At 43.7% G+C, this 15,374-nt stretch overlaps 3 protein-coding genes across 3 annotated transcripts in view; 2 read left to right on the forward strand and 1 right to left on the reverse strand.

Moving 5' to 3' along the window:
• Positions 1 to 7,952, forward strand: part of TOM1L1 (target of myb1 like 1 membrane trafficking protein) — a 57,533-nt gene extending 49,581 nt beyond the window's left edge. Inside the window, exons 11-15 of the mRNA XM_083727543.1 lie at positions 239 to 341; positions 651 to 711; positions 4,205 to 4,283; positions 5,296 to 5,377; positions 6,315 to 7,952. Of these exons, the coding sequence (XP_083583669.1) occupies positions 239 to 341; positions 651 to 711; positions 4,205 to 4,283; positions 5,296 to 5,377; positions 6,315 to 6,381 (392 nt within the window). The 3' untranslated portion in view covers positions 6,382 to 7,952. The remainder of the gene's footprint in view (positions 1 to 238; positions 342 to 650; positions 712 to 4,204; positions 4,284 to 5,295; positions 5,378 to 6,314) is intronic.
• Positions 7,953 to 8,045: 93 nt separating this feature from the next.
• On the reverse strand, positions 8,046 to 14,478 carry COX11 (cytochrome c oxidase copper chaperone COX11; the record flags this gene model as incomplete). Its single annotated transcript, XM_083727827.1, has 4 exons — positions 8,046 to 9,339; positions 10,071 to 10,196; positions 12,101 to 12,256; positions 14,194 to 14,478. 4 exons carry the CDS (start codon positions 14,476 to 14,478, stop codon positions 9,157 to 9,159), a joined length of 750 nt encoding a protein of 249 aa, XP_083583953.1. The 3' UTR covers positions 8,046 to 9,156.
• A 115-nt stretch (positions 14,479 to 14,593) lies between these two features.
• STXBP4 (syntaxin binding protein 4) overlaps positions 14,594 to 15,374 on the forward strand; it is a 132,173-nt gene continuing 131,392 nt past the window's right edge. The window contains exon 1 of the mRNA XM_083727582.1: positions 14,594 to 14,713. The gene's annotated coding sequence lies outside the window, so the exon portion shown is untranslated. The remainder of the gene's footprint in view (positions 14,714 to 15,374) is intronic.

A 15,374-nucleotide genomic window follows, 5' to 3' on the forward strand; every position in this document is an offset into this window, starting at 1 on the left:
CTTCGCATGAACTCCCAAATGGTGACTGGATAATAGAAGACACACATCCCCACCTTCAGTTTATTTGAAATAATGTGTTGCTGAATTCTGCTTATTGATCTATATCCTGGGCCAATGTCTTGATCAGAGATCACCACAGTGATATCGTACCTTAAAACGTTGCCTATATTTTATTTTTTGTGTTTTAAAGGTCTGCAGAAAAAACACAATCATGCCTGTTTCTCTTTCTTTTTTTTAGATTGCCAGCCACAAAGTGTTGCTGTTCCAAGTCCCTATCCTACTCAGCCACCACTTTACCCTCAATTGAATTCACTCGCAACTACAAATGCTGTACACATTCCGTAAGTAACAGTTTTTGAAGCTATTTAAATGGGGTTTAAAGGATGATAGGCAAAGTTGAAAACCAGGACATAGTCACGAAAACGTCCCATCTCTGGAAGCTGGCAAAAATTAAAAAGACAGGCAAACATTTGTCAGATTCTTTCCTTCATTTTGTAAGGTAATTTGTGGAAAGTCAGTATGGACTTTTGTGAACCGAGACAAATTTAGAACGCAGGGATTTAACAATGCGGCCAGAAGCTTGGATGCTGGAGTTGGAAATTTCATGTATGGTTCCTTGATGGCTTCCCATTCATTCTTTCCTCTCCTAGGTTCACATCAGAAGCACAAAGTACATGCCAAAGCTTTCCAGGTAGCTCCACATACATCAATGTAAGTAGCAAATTGTTTCTCAGTCCTTCTTCAGTAGCAAGTATCACAGAGAGATAGCTTTGCACATGTTTTCTGTTTGCGTAAGTGATGTTGGACCAAAGCTGTCAACTTACAGATTTGAAAATAAGGGACCAGCAGCCTCAAAAATAAGGGATCAGCAGCCAAAATAAGGGATTTTCCAAACACAGGTATGTTTGACTTCTGAGCCCCTCCAAGCCAAAGGCAGAAAGCCCAGCCAACAGCCAAACGAAGCCCCAAGTGGTGGTTCCCACAGCGCAGCAACCCGGCAAAGGGGATGCAGCAAGGAAAACCACTGTTACCTCTCCGCTGGGAAGCACTGAGCAAAGGCAAGTCCCCAGGCAATGCGGCCGATTTGATTGGCACAAGGCATGCAAGCTCCACCTCCCCAGTCATTCTTAGACTCCTTATTGGGTGAGCAACACAGCCAAGCAAAACAATTGGCACCTCCCTCCTCCCTGGCCGGCAGGGAGGGAGGGAGAGGAGCTGCTTCCTTTGAAACCCGGGAAATTTAAGGGACATCATCAGTAAGGGACAGCAGTGGGACACAGTGCTGGGATAAGGGACTTTCCTGCCAAATAAGGGACGGTTGAATGCTATGTGTTGGACTCTGGGTCCCACCAGCTCCAGTCAGCATGGCCAATGGCAATGTTCAAGGATGATGGGGGTTGTAGTCCCGCAACTTCTGGAGGGCCACAAGTTCCCCATCCCTGTTGGTCCAGCCGCACAGTGTTTATGGTGTTAGTTATAGGAGTTATTCGTCTTAACACTCTTACCAGTGCCAAACTTAACCTGAGTCCTTATGCAGCTGAAGCAATGTCATCCATGAACAAGAGGGAAGGATCTTCTCGCAGGCTTAGGAGAACAAACAAACAAAGTAATATTTAGGAAATATTTAAAGAAGGGGGAGGTTCCCCAAATGGCCCAGTAAGTACTGAGCAATGGGTGGCTGTGGAATTAAATTGGCTGGAAGAGAATTCCACTGAAGAAGAAGGTGTGGCCGAAGAAGAAGAGGAGGAGGAGGAGGAGTTTGGATTTGATATCCCGCTTTATCACTACCCGAAGGAGTCTCAAAGAGGCTAACATTCTTCTTTCCCTTCCTCCCCCACAACAAACACTCTGTAAGGTGAGTGGTGCTGAGAGACTTCAGAGAAGTGTGACTGGCCCAAGGTCACCCAGCAGCTGCATGTGGAGGAGCAGAGACGTGAACCCAGTTCCCCAGATTATGAGTCTACCATGACACTTCAAAATGTCCACTGATCTGCCGGGAAGCAGGAGAGGTTAGCTAGGAGAGAAGGGAAGGAGCCACAGAGCAGAACTGAGGAGAGTGGAAGTTGAGGATTTGTAGCTCTGTCTCAAATTCTTTTCCTTCTCTGGAGGTTATGGGCTCTTCTACCTTGGAGGTTTTAAGGCAGAGGTTGGATAGCCATTTGTCATGGATGCTTTAGCTGAGATTTCTGCATTGCAGGGAAGTGCGTGGAACAGGTCTTGGTGTTTTGATTTCTGGGAATGGAGTTGAGAGATGACCTAACCTGGGGAGAAAACAGCAAAGACCTGATGAAGAGAGTGCAGCAGAGGTTATATTTTCTGAGAATCCTCCGGGAAAAAATAATCTCTCAAAGGACCTGTTGCTGGCATTTTACCATTGTACTGTTGAGAGTGTATTAACTTATGGTCTCTGTGTGTGGTTTGGGAGCTGCACGGTCAGGGGAAAAAGTTGTCTAGGGTTGTAAAGACTGCGGAGAAAATAATTGGGTGCACTCTTCCCACCTTGGATCAAATCTATGCTTCCAGGTGTCATAAGAAAGCTGCAGAGACAGTGCAGGATAGTGCACACCCCAGAAATGATCTCTTTCAGCTTCTGCCTTCTGGAAGAAGGTACACAGTTATAAAGACTAGGACTAGCCGCCTGAGAAACAGTTTCTATCCAAATGCGATTTTGGTTTTAAACGCAATGTAAGGTAGTCTCTATGAGAGTATATTGTATTTAATTATGGGGTATCAGAGTTTTTAGGGGGCTAACCAGGCTGGGATAGCTGGGATAGCAGGCTTGTTGGTTTTTGAATGTCTGATGTAGATTTTTTTGATTTTTTTCAATTTCGTTGTTCTGTATGGGACAATGACAATAAAGATTACCGTATCGTATTGTATGTGAATATAAAAAGGATAAGGGGAACCACCTTGTTCCCTGGAGAGGTCATCTCCTGGTTCATGCCGATCAACCTGTTTTTAAATGTTCCAGAAGTGGGTTATGATGCAAGATTGACTATAGGAACTGAGTGTGAGCTGCCCATAGAGATTTATGTATCTGGTATTCGGCATCCATGTTTCCATCTCCACCCCTCAAAAAACCAAAATGTAAGAGCAAAGAGTAGAGTAGAGAGTAGCTTACAACAAACCTCTAGCGTCATCAGTTGTTTTCATACACTGCATTGAAGGTTGAACTGAGTGTGGTTTACAACAACCTTGCAGTGTAGCTAAAACAGGCGAAAGGAGGCTGGGTAAACAGGATATCCGCATTCTACAGTAATCCTCAAAAATGTATTGTCTAGAGGCCAGTGAACCAACAGGTTTGCTCCACGAGTCCGAGAGGAAATGAGATTCCACACACACCCCTCTTTAAACAATACTCTTGTGGCTGTTGCAAGGGAGATTGGGAAGCAGCTTGTGTTACGACTTGTGAGCCAGCAATTATTAAAAACTCCCCCCCCCCCAAGAAATAACCCAAAGGTTAGTGCATGTCTAAGTAGCTCTTTGGAGCCCAGCTGAACCACTACAGTGGTACCTTGGTCCTCAAACTTAATCCATTCCGGAGGTCCGTTCCAAAGCCAAAGTGTTCCAAAACCAAGGCACGCTTTCCCATAGAAAGTATTGCAAAATGGATTAATCTGTTCCAGACTTTTTAAAAACAACCCTTAAAACAGCAATTTAACATGTATTTTATTATCTAACGAGACCATTGATCCATAAAATGAAAGCAATAAACAATGTACTGCAGTCACAGAATCAAGCAGTAGCTGAACTGCATTCCAGACAGCACAAAAAAAGAAACAAAAAAGAGCCACAAAAATGCAAAATAAATAGCAAAAACAGACAGACCTCAGCGTAACTCTCAAAACAGAAATGTGGCACTCAAATTGGAAGCATAACACTCAAAACAGAGCACGCTCGACTTCCCAAAAAAGTTCTCAAACTGGAACACTTACTTCTGGGTTTGCAGTGTTTGGGTTCCAAGTTGTTTGAGTACCAAGGTGTTTGAGAACCAAGGTACCCCTGTAAACGCTTTCTGAATCACAGAGAGAATTGTATTGCAAGCAGCAACAGGGTTAAAGGATTTCTGTCTCTGCTGATACTAACTTTAATCCTCACATTAAGACGTAAACAATGCAAGAATAAACCAGCATGTGAGGCTAAACCAGTTTTTTCACAAAGCTATCTTCCTACATACCTGATTTAATTCATTTCATTCCCTTAGGTGAACACCTATTTAAATCCAGTACCTGTGCATCCCATAAGCCTTCAGAGTAATGGCTCGAGAGAGGTGCCCCCAACAGGTAGGTCTAACCAACTACAGTTGACATTACCTAAGTTGCGACTGCTTTCTTATATGTCAGCAGGATTATGTCCAACTTGGACTATGACCTGTTTTGGATAGGCTTCAAGGCCAAGGTGTGAAAGTGAGACTGTGCTTTCCCAAGGGAACCAACTACATAATGCAAGCCTGAACATGTTGGTTTTAGATAAATTATTCGTTAATTTTATCTCTGGAGAGGCCGTGCATGCTGGCCCGGGCCTTCCCAGCCCTAAATGACTTGAATTGAGCCGGAAAGGGGGATTTTAAGTAAGCTCAGCTTAATGCGTTTTCCAGACTTCAGGGAAGAAATAAGTGAGTTCCCTTCAGCCTTTCTCAGATGTTGTTGAACTACAACTCCCATCACCCCTAGCTAACAAGGCCAGAGCCCATGGATGATGGGCGTTGTAGTCCAACAACATCTGGGGACCCACAGGTTGAGAACCGCTGCAAATTCAGACCATCCTGCACAATGTTGGGCGATGCGAAGGGAAATTTAAGTGCAGCTACAGTTCTGTGTTCTAGTAATACATTTTACTAGGGAAGGACCATTGCTCAGCGATGCGAAGGGAAATTTAAGTGCAGCTACAGTTCTGTGTTCTAGTAATACATGTTACTAGGGAAGGACCATTGCTCAGTGGAACATACAAAAGGCATTCAATCTTCAGGAAAAGCTGGGAGCATATTCCCTGTCTGAAATCCTGGAGAGTTAGCCTACCAGTTAATGCAGAGAATACCAAGTTATGGACCATTGGTCCAATAAAGCAACTTCCTATGTGGTTAAATATATTTGAGTCTATAAAACCTTTTCATGCTTGTATTGTGCTCTTTCCTATTGCTATGATCCACTTGTATAATTTTGCCTTACCCTAGAATTACAGAAGAAGGTGGTATTAAGGATAGCTGGGACTTTGGTTGGTTATAATTTTACATTAGCAAAGCAAAATGATGCTAACTATTTTTTTTTAACATCTCTGGGTTTCCTTCTTCCACAGACGTATCAAAAAGCAGTCCGCCTCCTCCCAATTATTACGAGCTAATGGAATTCGACCCCTTGGCTCCCAGTGACAAAACAGAGTAAGTAATTTTGAGAATGACGAATTTACTGCTTGTCGATACACCAGATTTATAATACAATTCAGGGTGTTGGCAACTGAAGGTAAATGAGTGGTTTGATTAAATTTGGCCAAAAAACCATTCTTGGAGGCACATTTGTTGTTTAATCAGGACTATTTGAAAAATATATTGTCGTTAGTAAAAATACATATTTGGTTGGATCCAGTGTATCATTTCTGCTTGGTGAAAGGGACAGAGATCCAGCAGATTTCTGGAGGACAAGGTGGCAATTTTTTCAGGAAGCTGCAGGGGAAAGAATTGGCAGATATTGCCTCCCCCTCCTGCCTCTGCTGGGAGTGTCTTGTGATGGAAGTCCTACTAATAGGAACTCTGGATCCGAGCCATGGAAAAGTAATTACAAAGCTGAGAGCATGGATTCAAAGCTGGCTAAGCAGTGAGGGCCTCACAGATCTGAATTACGTGAAGTAAAACACTGAAAAAGCATTACATACAAAATCCAAAAGATAAACACGATGAGCAAAATCCACCATTGGGTGAGTGACCCTCCTAATCAGATTTTGCATGTGTGCAGGGGAAAGGATAGTGCATTCCCATTGCAGAAATGGAAGTCTGCTCTGCTCACACATTTTGAGCACGGGAAACAACCCAATTATCTCCCTCACACATTGAGATTATTTCTGTTACTAGGGAACTTGTGGGCAGACTCAGTGACCATTCATTTTTGCAGACATTCATTGAAGCTAAGTCCGTTGGGGTCAAAGAAAATTGTTTGAAAGGCTGGATGTGGGCTGCAGGAATTGGATACCATGGATAATGAAGCAAAATGAGTTTTAGGCTATGTGGGGCTCAGCCTCTAGCTCTCCTGTAACTGTTTTGTTGACTAATCCTTGTTATTCATGTCACAAAAGAGTGTTTTATCTTGTGCTTTTGATTTCAGACCTGTATATGAAGAAATTGATGCACACCTATTCAAAGCAAGTGTTAGAAACAACACCAGTTGTTAAAAGCGGAGGTCCAAGAGAACCAGTACTTTACCAGTACTAGAGACTATTTTGATCACTCAAAACCTGTCAGTTCTGTGACAAAGAATAGGAGGACAATTTTTGGAAGATGATTTGGATACGTCACACCGTTCATATGAAGAGATTCAAAACCTATCCTCCCTTAAGTGCATTACATTAAGTTCAGTTGATCGTTAAGACTGCAAGGTTCTACTTGTGCGTATACTTTGGACCAAAGTCTACAAATTCTATACAGCATGCCCCCCCCCCAAAAAAAAAACATTCTTTCTAGGGAGCAAAATACCCAAGACTGTAATTATAAAAGAAACTTGCACTTAGAAAAATAAGGTACTTTTATTTCATGGTACATTCTGCTTAGTTATAAAAGCAAACAACCTTTTCCATAGGTAGAACTACATAATGGAACTTGATTTAAGTTGATGTGCATCATTCTGCTAGAGGTCCAGGACCAAATCGAAGTTCTAGCTAGCCTTCAAGCTGTTATCTGGGATTTAGTGCTACATTTTGTGGGGATGGACCTTACCCCTCTATCCTCTCAGTATAATCTTCCTGTAAAACTATTTGCTAACCAGGCACATAGTTTTGAAATCAGATGTTTCATAGCAAGTTTCTTGGTCTTCTGATGAGTCACTATAGCACTTTTCTCTAAATAGTTTATGTAATCCACTCATTGTATCAGACTTGCATAAGCTATTCCAAAGCAGAGGGGAATGTGAAAACAGTTTTACCTTGGTTTTTGAACAGCTTAGTTCTCTAACGTTTTGGCTCCCGAAAGCCGCAAACCTGGAAGTGAGTGTTCCGGTTTGCAAACTATTTTTGGAATCCAAGCATCTGAAAGGGCTTCTGATTGGCTGCAGGAGCTTCCTGCAGCCAATCAGAAGTTGCGCTTTGGTTTCTGAATGTTTGGAAGTCGAATAGACTTCTGGAACTGATTCCGTTTGACTTCCGAGGTACGACTGTAGTCTCATGAGGGTTTGCTGTAGTAGAAGTCTTGCTCCATTTCTGTCCTAACATTCTTTAAAGAGCTGCATGTGTGATGGGAAGCCACAAATGCTCTAGTTTTCATGGGCTTCATTGGGAGCAGCTAAACAAGGCACTAAGCAGATGGATGGGGGACAGCAAGAACATAAACACACTCCTCTTTAAGGTATTTTGGAGCAACTCTGCCATTGTTTGTTACTGTAGCTGTTTTCCACATTAAGCAGGTACTATTAGCAACTAAAGTTATCTTTAAGCAGGTAAGGACAGTCACTTGGGTCATAGGATCATACAATGTAAAAAGGTGATGGGAAGAAGTGCCTTCTTTCTGATTTAAAGTAAAATAAGTACTGCTCTGAGACTGTGACTGCCAAACCTATTTATCATGAATGTCATTACAATCAGCTGTTCAAATCAATGCTTGCTAACTGCAGATGGTACATTTTAAGTCTGACTGCTGTGTAGTATTTAATTATGTTTTACAATTCCTATGCTGTTTTTATACAATCCAAATAAAATGCGGTCAGAAACCAGCTAATGGGTGGTTTCAGTAGCTGCACAACTCTCCAGTTTAACACAGCTCTTTCCTGTTTGGTTTTATAGCTTGCCTCCTGCATTTTATGTCAGATGTTTGCATGCCAGTGTTAAGTAAGGCATCACACCGTTGCTGCTTTATCTATCAGTTTATTTGCTCTGCAGCTATCCAGGTTTGAGCTGAAGTTTCTGTTGAGTCTTCACTGCATTTTGGAATCATACATTTAACATCAAAGTCACTTGTAGTGTAGATATTTTGAAACTAGCCGATGTTTCTGTTGTCTGCCATGACAATGCCTCTTCTGTCTTCTCCTGCCTGTCCCAAGGTACATCTATTTTTATTGGGAGTTCTATTCACATTGGCTAGGAATTTCACCCAACAAAATATACAGGGCACAGAAAATTCAGGTAAAACTGTTATCAACCCAAAGTGCCAGAATCCCTAGAAATATTCTGTCATTTGATATTTATTTTTTAAAAGGTGCTTTCATGTACTTCAAAGCATAGCTGAAATACATGCAGGAAAAGTCCCTCTGCAACCTGATATGTAAACTATATTCAAAATAAATGTCCAAAACAGTCATGACTTTTTTTAAAAAAGGCAGAATAGATTTATTTATTTTAACTCCGCTTTTCACCATCTGGGTACCAATGCAGCTCTAAGGTTAGTACCAAAGTTTAATATGCTAACCTTCAATGTCACTTTAACAGAAGGGAATAGTAGGAGGAAAGAGTTACGGCTAGGAGGAAGGGGAAAAAATAGATCTAAAAATAATAATCAGGGAACTTATAAGAGGTGAATTCCTTTGATTCTGGGTTGGTTACAGATTCTTTTGAGTTCAGTTTATGAGAATAAGAACATAGATGGCAAAGAACAGCTGAGTTTCAGCATAACATTTCATATGGCATCTGTACTTTGGTTACAAACCTTCACACAATTTATGGAAGAGTGCTACCTCTGATACATTGCAAACAGCTAAAGGAGCTTTAGCGGTGTCTAAAATTAAATTAGATTTGAAAATACCACCCGCCACATGCATTTTATAATTATTATTCATAATCATGGTTCCTGTGTGCAAAATTAAATGCCACACCTTCAAATCTATACGATTCAATATCTAAAACAGAACTTTTGCAGTTTTTAAGTATCTTCCTACTGAGTTAAGCAATGTGCTTTTGCAGTCTGTAGATCACAATTATTGAATAGCAGAGGAATCTCCACTGCAGTGTCCATCTGCTGTACTATTAATTATAACCCGGGAGTGGCAGTTTCTGTCCTTCTTTTGCTTCAAAAAATGTGTAAGAAAGAGTGATCAAGTCAACACTGGCCATCCTTGGGTCTTCTGCAAATTCAGGATCAATGAAGAAAAATACCGGCATGTCCACTTCTTCGTGGGGATTAAGTCGTTGTTCTTCAAAACAAAAACACTGTAAATGTGGGGGAAAGAGGGTTTAGAATTGTTTCTGAAGTTTATATTAAGCCAACAATATATCCACAATCTAGTTTAAGGGGGAGGGGAACCTCTGTGCCTAGTTCAATTAAATGTGGCAAAATGCTATTTGTGATATTTTCCACCAAAGGACATGAAAAATCCATATACTATTCACTTTGCCGCTGTCTTGTGAAAACTGTAATACCCGCTTTAATGCAAAGGGTAGTATCCAGGGTTAGTCATACTCGTAGTACAGCAACTGAAATTAATGGACTAAACTCCATGAATTTCAATGAGTCTATGCTCACTATAACTTAAATGGAGATCACCCCAAGGATTTAACATGAAGCGTTGGCACCATTGACAGCAAATTAAACCATATTATATCCACACTTTGGGTGTGTGTGTGTGTGTGTGTGTGTGTGTGTGTGTGATATTTTGAACTATTCAAAATCACACAGGTTTACTTTGTCTTAGAAGATACAGCAGATATTGAAGAAAAAAACTTTTTCTTTAATAGCTTTTTCAGAGCAAAGGGTGGCGGCACTAGATCCTGAGTCTGGAGGGCAAGTTTTCCTTGCACCAATGACAAGGAAAGTGGAGGGCATATACCTACATCTTGGATATTGCTGCTAACATGGATTAAAACAGAATCAGGCTTCAAAAGTAGGAGAGTTCAGTTAGCAGCAGCAGCAGTCCACTCTTAGCACGTCATACTACACTTACTTGTATCTTGTTGAAATACTGCCCAGCTTCAAAAGGTACCACATTGTAGGTAGAGATTCCAATTATTGGTTTATCAGTGGGATTCTTTGCTTTATAAAATGCCAGTGCGGTCTCTCCTGGAACCACCTGTAAAAAGAAGTTGCTCTAGTGATCTTTCTTGCTTTCCCCTATGTCACTGCCAGCCAAATTGCATTATGGTGGGTAAGTTTATAAATGGCTAGTAGTCACAGTATTGCCTCTGAACCCAAGTTGCAGGTTGGGAGAATGCTGTTGCACTCAGGTTTTGCTTGCGGGCTTCCCATGGGCATTCGGGGGGGGGGGGGGGCGGCAGACTATGATAACACAGTGCTGGACTAGACAGTCCCTTTGCTCGATCCAGCAGGGCTTTTCTTCAGTGTTTAGGTTTTTATATTGCTAAATTTGTACAGCTGATTCAAATTATGCTAATGCTGGGGTCACCAACCTGATGCCTGCAAAGGGATTTACTGATGCCCCAGTTTTCTTCCTTTTTAAAAAGTAAGTATCCAGCCCTCCTATGCAAGTTAGGGGGAAATGTGCAGGTCCCCTTTAAGCAATTTCTGTGAGATGAAAGTGTGGTGTAGCCACCTTGTAGATTTTTCCTGGGACTGGGGAATGTTCCCTGTTGCTACTAGACAGCAACAACATCAGTGTGCATGCTTGTATTTGTGTAAAGTCAATCTCCACAATCAGGCATGTTAAACATAAGGTTGTTGGGGATATCTCTCTAATTCTGTGTTATGCTACGTCCCCCACAGCTATTTTGTGACTGGTGCCCCTAGCACACTCTGAAAATTCAAAACATGCCCAGTGGTCCTAAAAGGTTGTCAACCCTTGTGCAAACTCACCTGAAGTAGACAACACCTGTACATTCATCAGCATTCTGTGTTGGAATGCTAACAATGTTCCCGTCTAAAGTAGGTCTAAATCAAGAAACTGACGAAAGCTCAAAGGAAAGCGAGTTTATTTCTCATGCAGATGTGGCATGGAGGGCAGATTTACATAAAAGTAAGGTCTCCAGCAAAGAGGGTGTCTCTACAGCATGCTGCTGTGCTCTTCCAACCAAGAAATCAGAGAAGTGCACTATGGCTCACTCAACGCCTCTGATTCAATATGGCATAGCATTTAGGGTCAAACTGAGATTGGGGAGACCCAGATTCAAACTCCCACTTGGCAAAGAAGCTCACTGGGTGACTTTTGGGGCAGTGTTGTTGTTTGGGGGTGGGGTGGGGCAAGGACAGAACACGCACAGTGCCTTTTGCTTGGTGGAGAAAGGCAAACTAAATGTAGTAACTAAATAATAACTTGAGTCCACAAGCTGATTCGGTAGCAGCAGCAGCAAGATGTTGCATTTCCCTACGTGTGGAAACACAAAAGGATAACTGTATCTGTGCTCAGAGCAAATAGGCAGCGTGGGGTTGTGAGCCTGTTTGCCAGGAGGTAATCTTTACCCATCACTGCAATAGACTAACTGCATCCTTACCCTGTATAAGGGCCAATCAGAATTTAGCCTTTGATTTGTGTTGTTTAATGTTATTGTTTAATTTTGGTTTAGACTGTGTTTATTTCCCGCCTGGGACCTTTGGGTGAGGATTATAAATATTTCCAACAAAATAAGTAAATCCAAAGCAGAGTATTTTCAAACATTAGCAATAACAGGGATATCACACCAACAGCAGCATTTGTGCAAACAGTATATCCTTTCCCCTCCTACTTTGCCCCATTTCAAATTAATTTTACTTTCGGATGCAGATAGGTTCAGAATGGTAGGTTCAGAATTCTATGCAGATGAAAAACCGCACCAACTTCTGACTCTTACAGGTGATCAACTGCTATACTGCAGTCTGTAGACCTTAATGCCCAACAAAGCAGATTATAAAACAAGCAGCCTTTCATTATGATTACTGAAATTTAGTGTGGCTAGTTACAACCCTTGCCCCTCTGTCTATCAATAAACCACAACACCCCCAGACATATATGAAACCCATCTCTACAAAATTTTAATAACTTACATATACTTCAGTCTGCTGAGGTCTGAAATTCCACTGAAGGCTTGCATGTACATCTGCATTGAAGGTAACCTTAATGATGCGATCTTTAACAGGTACCATTGTCTCAATCTCTCCTGAACCATGGCCTGCCACCGCTGACCCTCCAAGTCCAGTAGCCTTAAAGGAAAAGAAGCTGTAATTAACAATTGCCTGATTAAAAACAAGAAATGGTATCTCTTTCAAGAAAGCTTTCACAAGACAACCAACATAAAAGCTGCTACATCTGTGTACAAAAGCTAGACGGGCAACAAACATGGCAAGAGTCCATTGCACCCAATTAAACTATCTGAATTAAACTTACCGTATTTTTCGCCCCATAGGACGCACTTTTTCCCCTCCAAAAATGAAGGGGAAATGTGTGTGTGTCCTATGGGGCGAATGCAGGCTTTCGCTGAAACCTGGAGAGCGAGAGAGATCAGCGCGTCCAGGCTTCGCGGACCTCTCCACAAGCAGCGGGAGCGCTCCCGCTGCTTGCGGAGAGTTGCCTGCATGCTGAAGCCTGCCCTCGCTGAGCTCAGCACGTCCATGCTTCGCGGACCTCTCTGCCAGCGCTGGGCTCCCACCGCTTGCAGAGAGCTGCCTGTTTGGGGGCTGGGGTCATGGGAAGCTCGGGCCGCCCCAGCCCCGCGCCTGGGGGGGAAATAATTTCCCCCCCTTTATTTTCCCCTCCCCAAAACTAGGTGCGCCTTATGGGACGGTGCATCCTATAGGGCGAAAAATACGGTACTTCCTTACCCTTCAAGTGATTTCTAGGCATGTGCCACATGGTACAGTTATTTGTCTAAATGCTTGCATGTTCAACTAAGATTTGCTTTAAGATCTGCTTCAACTAAGTGCTGTTTTCAAGTAATACCCTCAACAGTGCTGGACAGGTGTTATAACAAGATCCCATATGTAGGTGTACTCTGTAAATGTGAGCAGTGTTTGAAACTCACATTGTTCTAGGCACATTATGTGACAGGGCATTTCATTAGCGCGAGCAATATATGAGCTCTGGGCGCAGTACTTTTACCTAAGATTTCAGATTAAACTGCAGGGTGGAAGGAAAGAAGAAGCATTTTCTGCCTCCTCACTTCCAGCCACTCTCTGAAGACCAGAGAAGAGACCCTCTTAAGACTATTTGGGGGGGGGGGCAGGGGAAGGACTAGACAATGTGAAAAACGAACATATGATTTTAGCTGCAGTTCATTTTCAGCTCTGTATTCTTGTTATTAAAAAGGACGCCTAGACATTCCATTTTTGCACACATCACCTAGTTTAAGGTGGCCATTTAGCTCCTAGCTTTCATATATCAGTTTCTAACACTACGTGGGCAATGACTGGTAGAATGCATTCTTCTTTATTTGTTATATGCTGTCTCACAGGCCCCTCCCCCATGCTTGGCTCCCCACAACAGAAATGGTGAAGTTTACCTGAAGAATAAGAAATCAAGATTACAAACTTTTTATAAAAGAAAGGAAATGGATTGTTGAATATTGTAAACAGATAAAAACATTAGCAGGATCATTGCCATAACCTGCAGTTTTATAATAGTATATACTTACAGTAGATAATTAAACGAGCAAGTTAAAACAAATTTGGATATGCAGAAGATATTGAAAAATAAATTTAAGGTACCCCAAAAAGAGGGGGGGGGAGGAAATCCAATTTTGAAGTGTCAAATTGATTGTAAAACTAATGAAAATGTATGAATTCGAAAAGTATAAATAAAAAAACTAAAATAGACAGGTGGCAGCCCCTGCTCATCCAACTTGGGGGACAGATCCAGCACACACAATCTTCAAACAAAGGGTCATCCAGGGACCCTATTCATGCAAACGTTTGGATTTTGCAGATTTGGATTTTGCAGATTTGCGAGTCAGGTAGAAAGAAGCAGCTTGGCAAAGGAAGCAGCCCCGTCGCTCCCCTGACTCTGCAGCAGTCGCTTCCCTGCATTTGGGAAACGCTGTCTCGCAGCGCCCCCCCCCCCCCCGCCCATGCTTGGCTTCCCACAACAACAACAACCCTGCGAGGCAGGCCCTCTCCGAGAAGCGAGCCACGAGGCGACCTCTCACCTGGCAGTAGAGGCGGTAAAGGGGCACGGCCGCGTAGGACATGCCCGCCACGCCCACGACGCCGGCCGCCAGGTACGTCAGCACCGTCTTGTTGCGGTGCCTCCAGTCCTCCTGCTGCCGCCGCCGGGCCCCCGCGAAGGGGTCTCCGCCGCTGCCCTTGGCGCGCCGCCCGCCGCAGGCCGCCGCCTCGCCGTTGCCATGGAGACGGAGCCAGGCCCGCCAGGGCCCCCATCCTCGCGCCGCGGGAGCCGCCAGGCAAGCCCAGCCCCGCGCGCAGCCGCCCATGCCTTTCCTCTTTTACTGCCCCGCCCCGTCCTGTCACGTGGACGCGTTCGGCATTCCTCTCTTCGCCGATACCGCCGCCGCCGCCGCCTCTCTTCGCGCGCGCGAGGTCGTCAGGTTATCGCGAGAGCTCGGTCCCCAAGGTGGCGAACCCACAGCCGGGCGGCGCGCGTGCGACACTGTCGCTTGGAACGCCGCCTCCTCCGCTTGCGGGAATCACCTACGGCGGCCGCGGGGGGTAAGTCCGCGTTCTCGTTTACCTGCTCCCTCGGCGTCGCCCCGCCTCCTCGCAGGGCAGGGTCTAGCTCCGTTGATACGGCGTGAGGCTCTTGATCTCTGGGTCGTAGGTTCGAGACCCGCGTCGGGGAAAAGGTTCCTGCATTGCAAAGGCTTGGGCTAGATGACCCTGGTGCTCCCTTCCCACTCTACAATGCTGTGGATCCTGTGATTCTACGGACGGAGTAGTGAGAGAGCCTCAGGCTGTGGTTACGTGATACAAGCAAGCACACACAAGTTATATATATAATATACATACATATATATGTAAACAAGCACCTCTTAGTTTAGCTCAGTTGGTAAAGAGCGGGGCTGTTAGTACTGGCTGTAGAGATTCAGATAAGGTGTGCGAAAGGTTTTGAATTGCTATATGTAGACTTCTTAAGGAAAATCAGTCCTGAGTGCTCACTGGAAGGACAGATCCTGAAGCTGAGACTCCAATACTTTGGCCACCTCATGAGAAGAGAAGACTCCCTGGAAAAGACCCTGATGTTGGGAAAGATGGAGGGCACAAGGAGAAGGGGACGACAGAGGACGAGATGGTTGGACAGTGTTCTCGAAGCTGCCAGCATGAGTCTGACCAAACTGCGGGAGGCAGTGGAAGACAGGAGTGCCTGGCGTGC

This window comes from Podarcis gaigeae (genome assembly GCF_964106915.1).
Source record: "Podarcis gaigeae genome assembly, chromosome: 2".
In the NCBI taxonomy this organism is placed as follows: Eukaryota; Metazoa; Chordata; class Lepidosauria; order Squamata; family Lacertidae; genus Podarcis; species Podarcis gaigeae.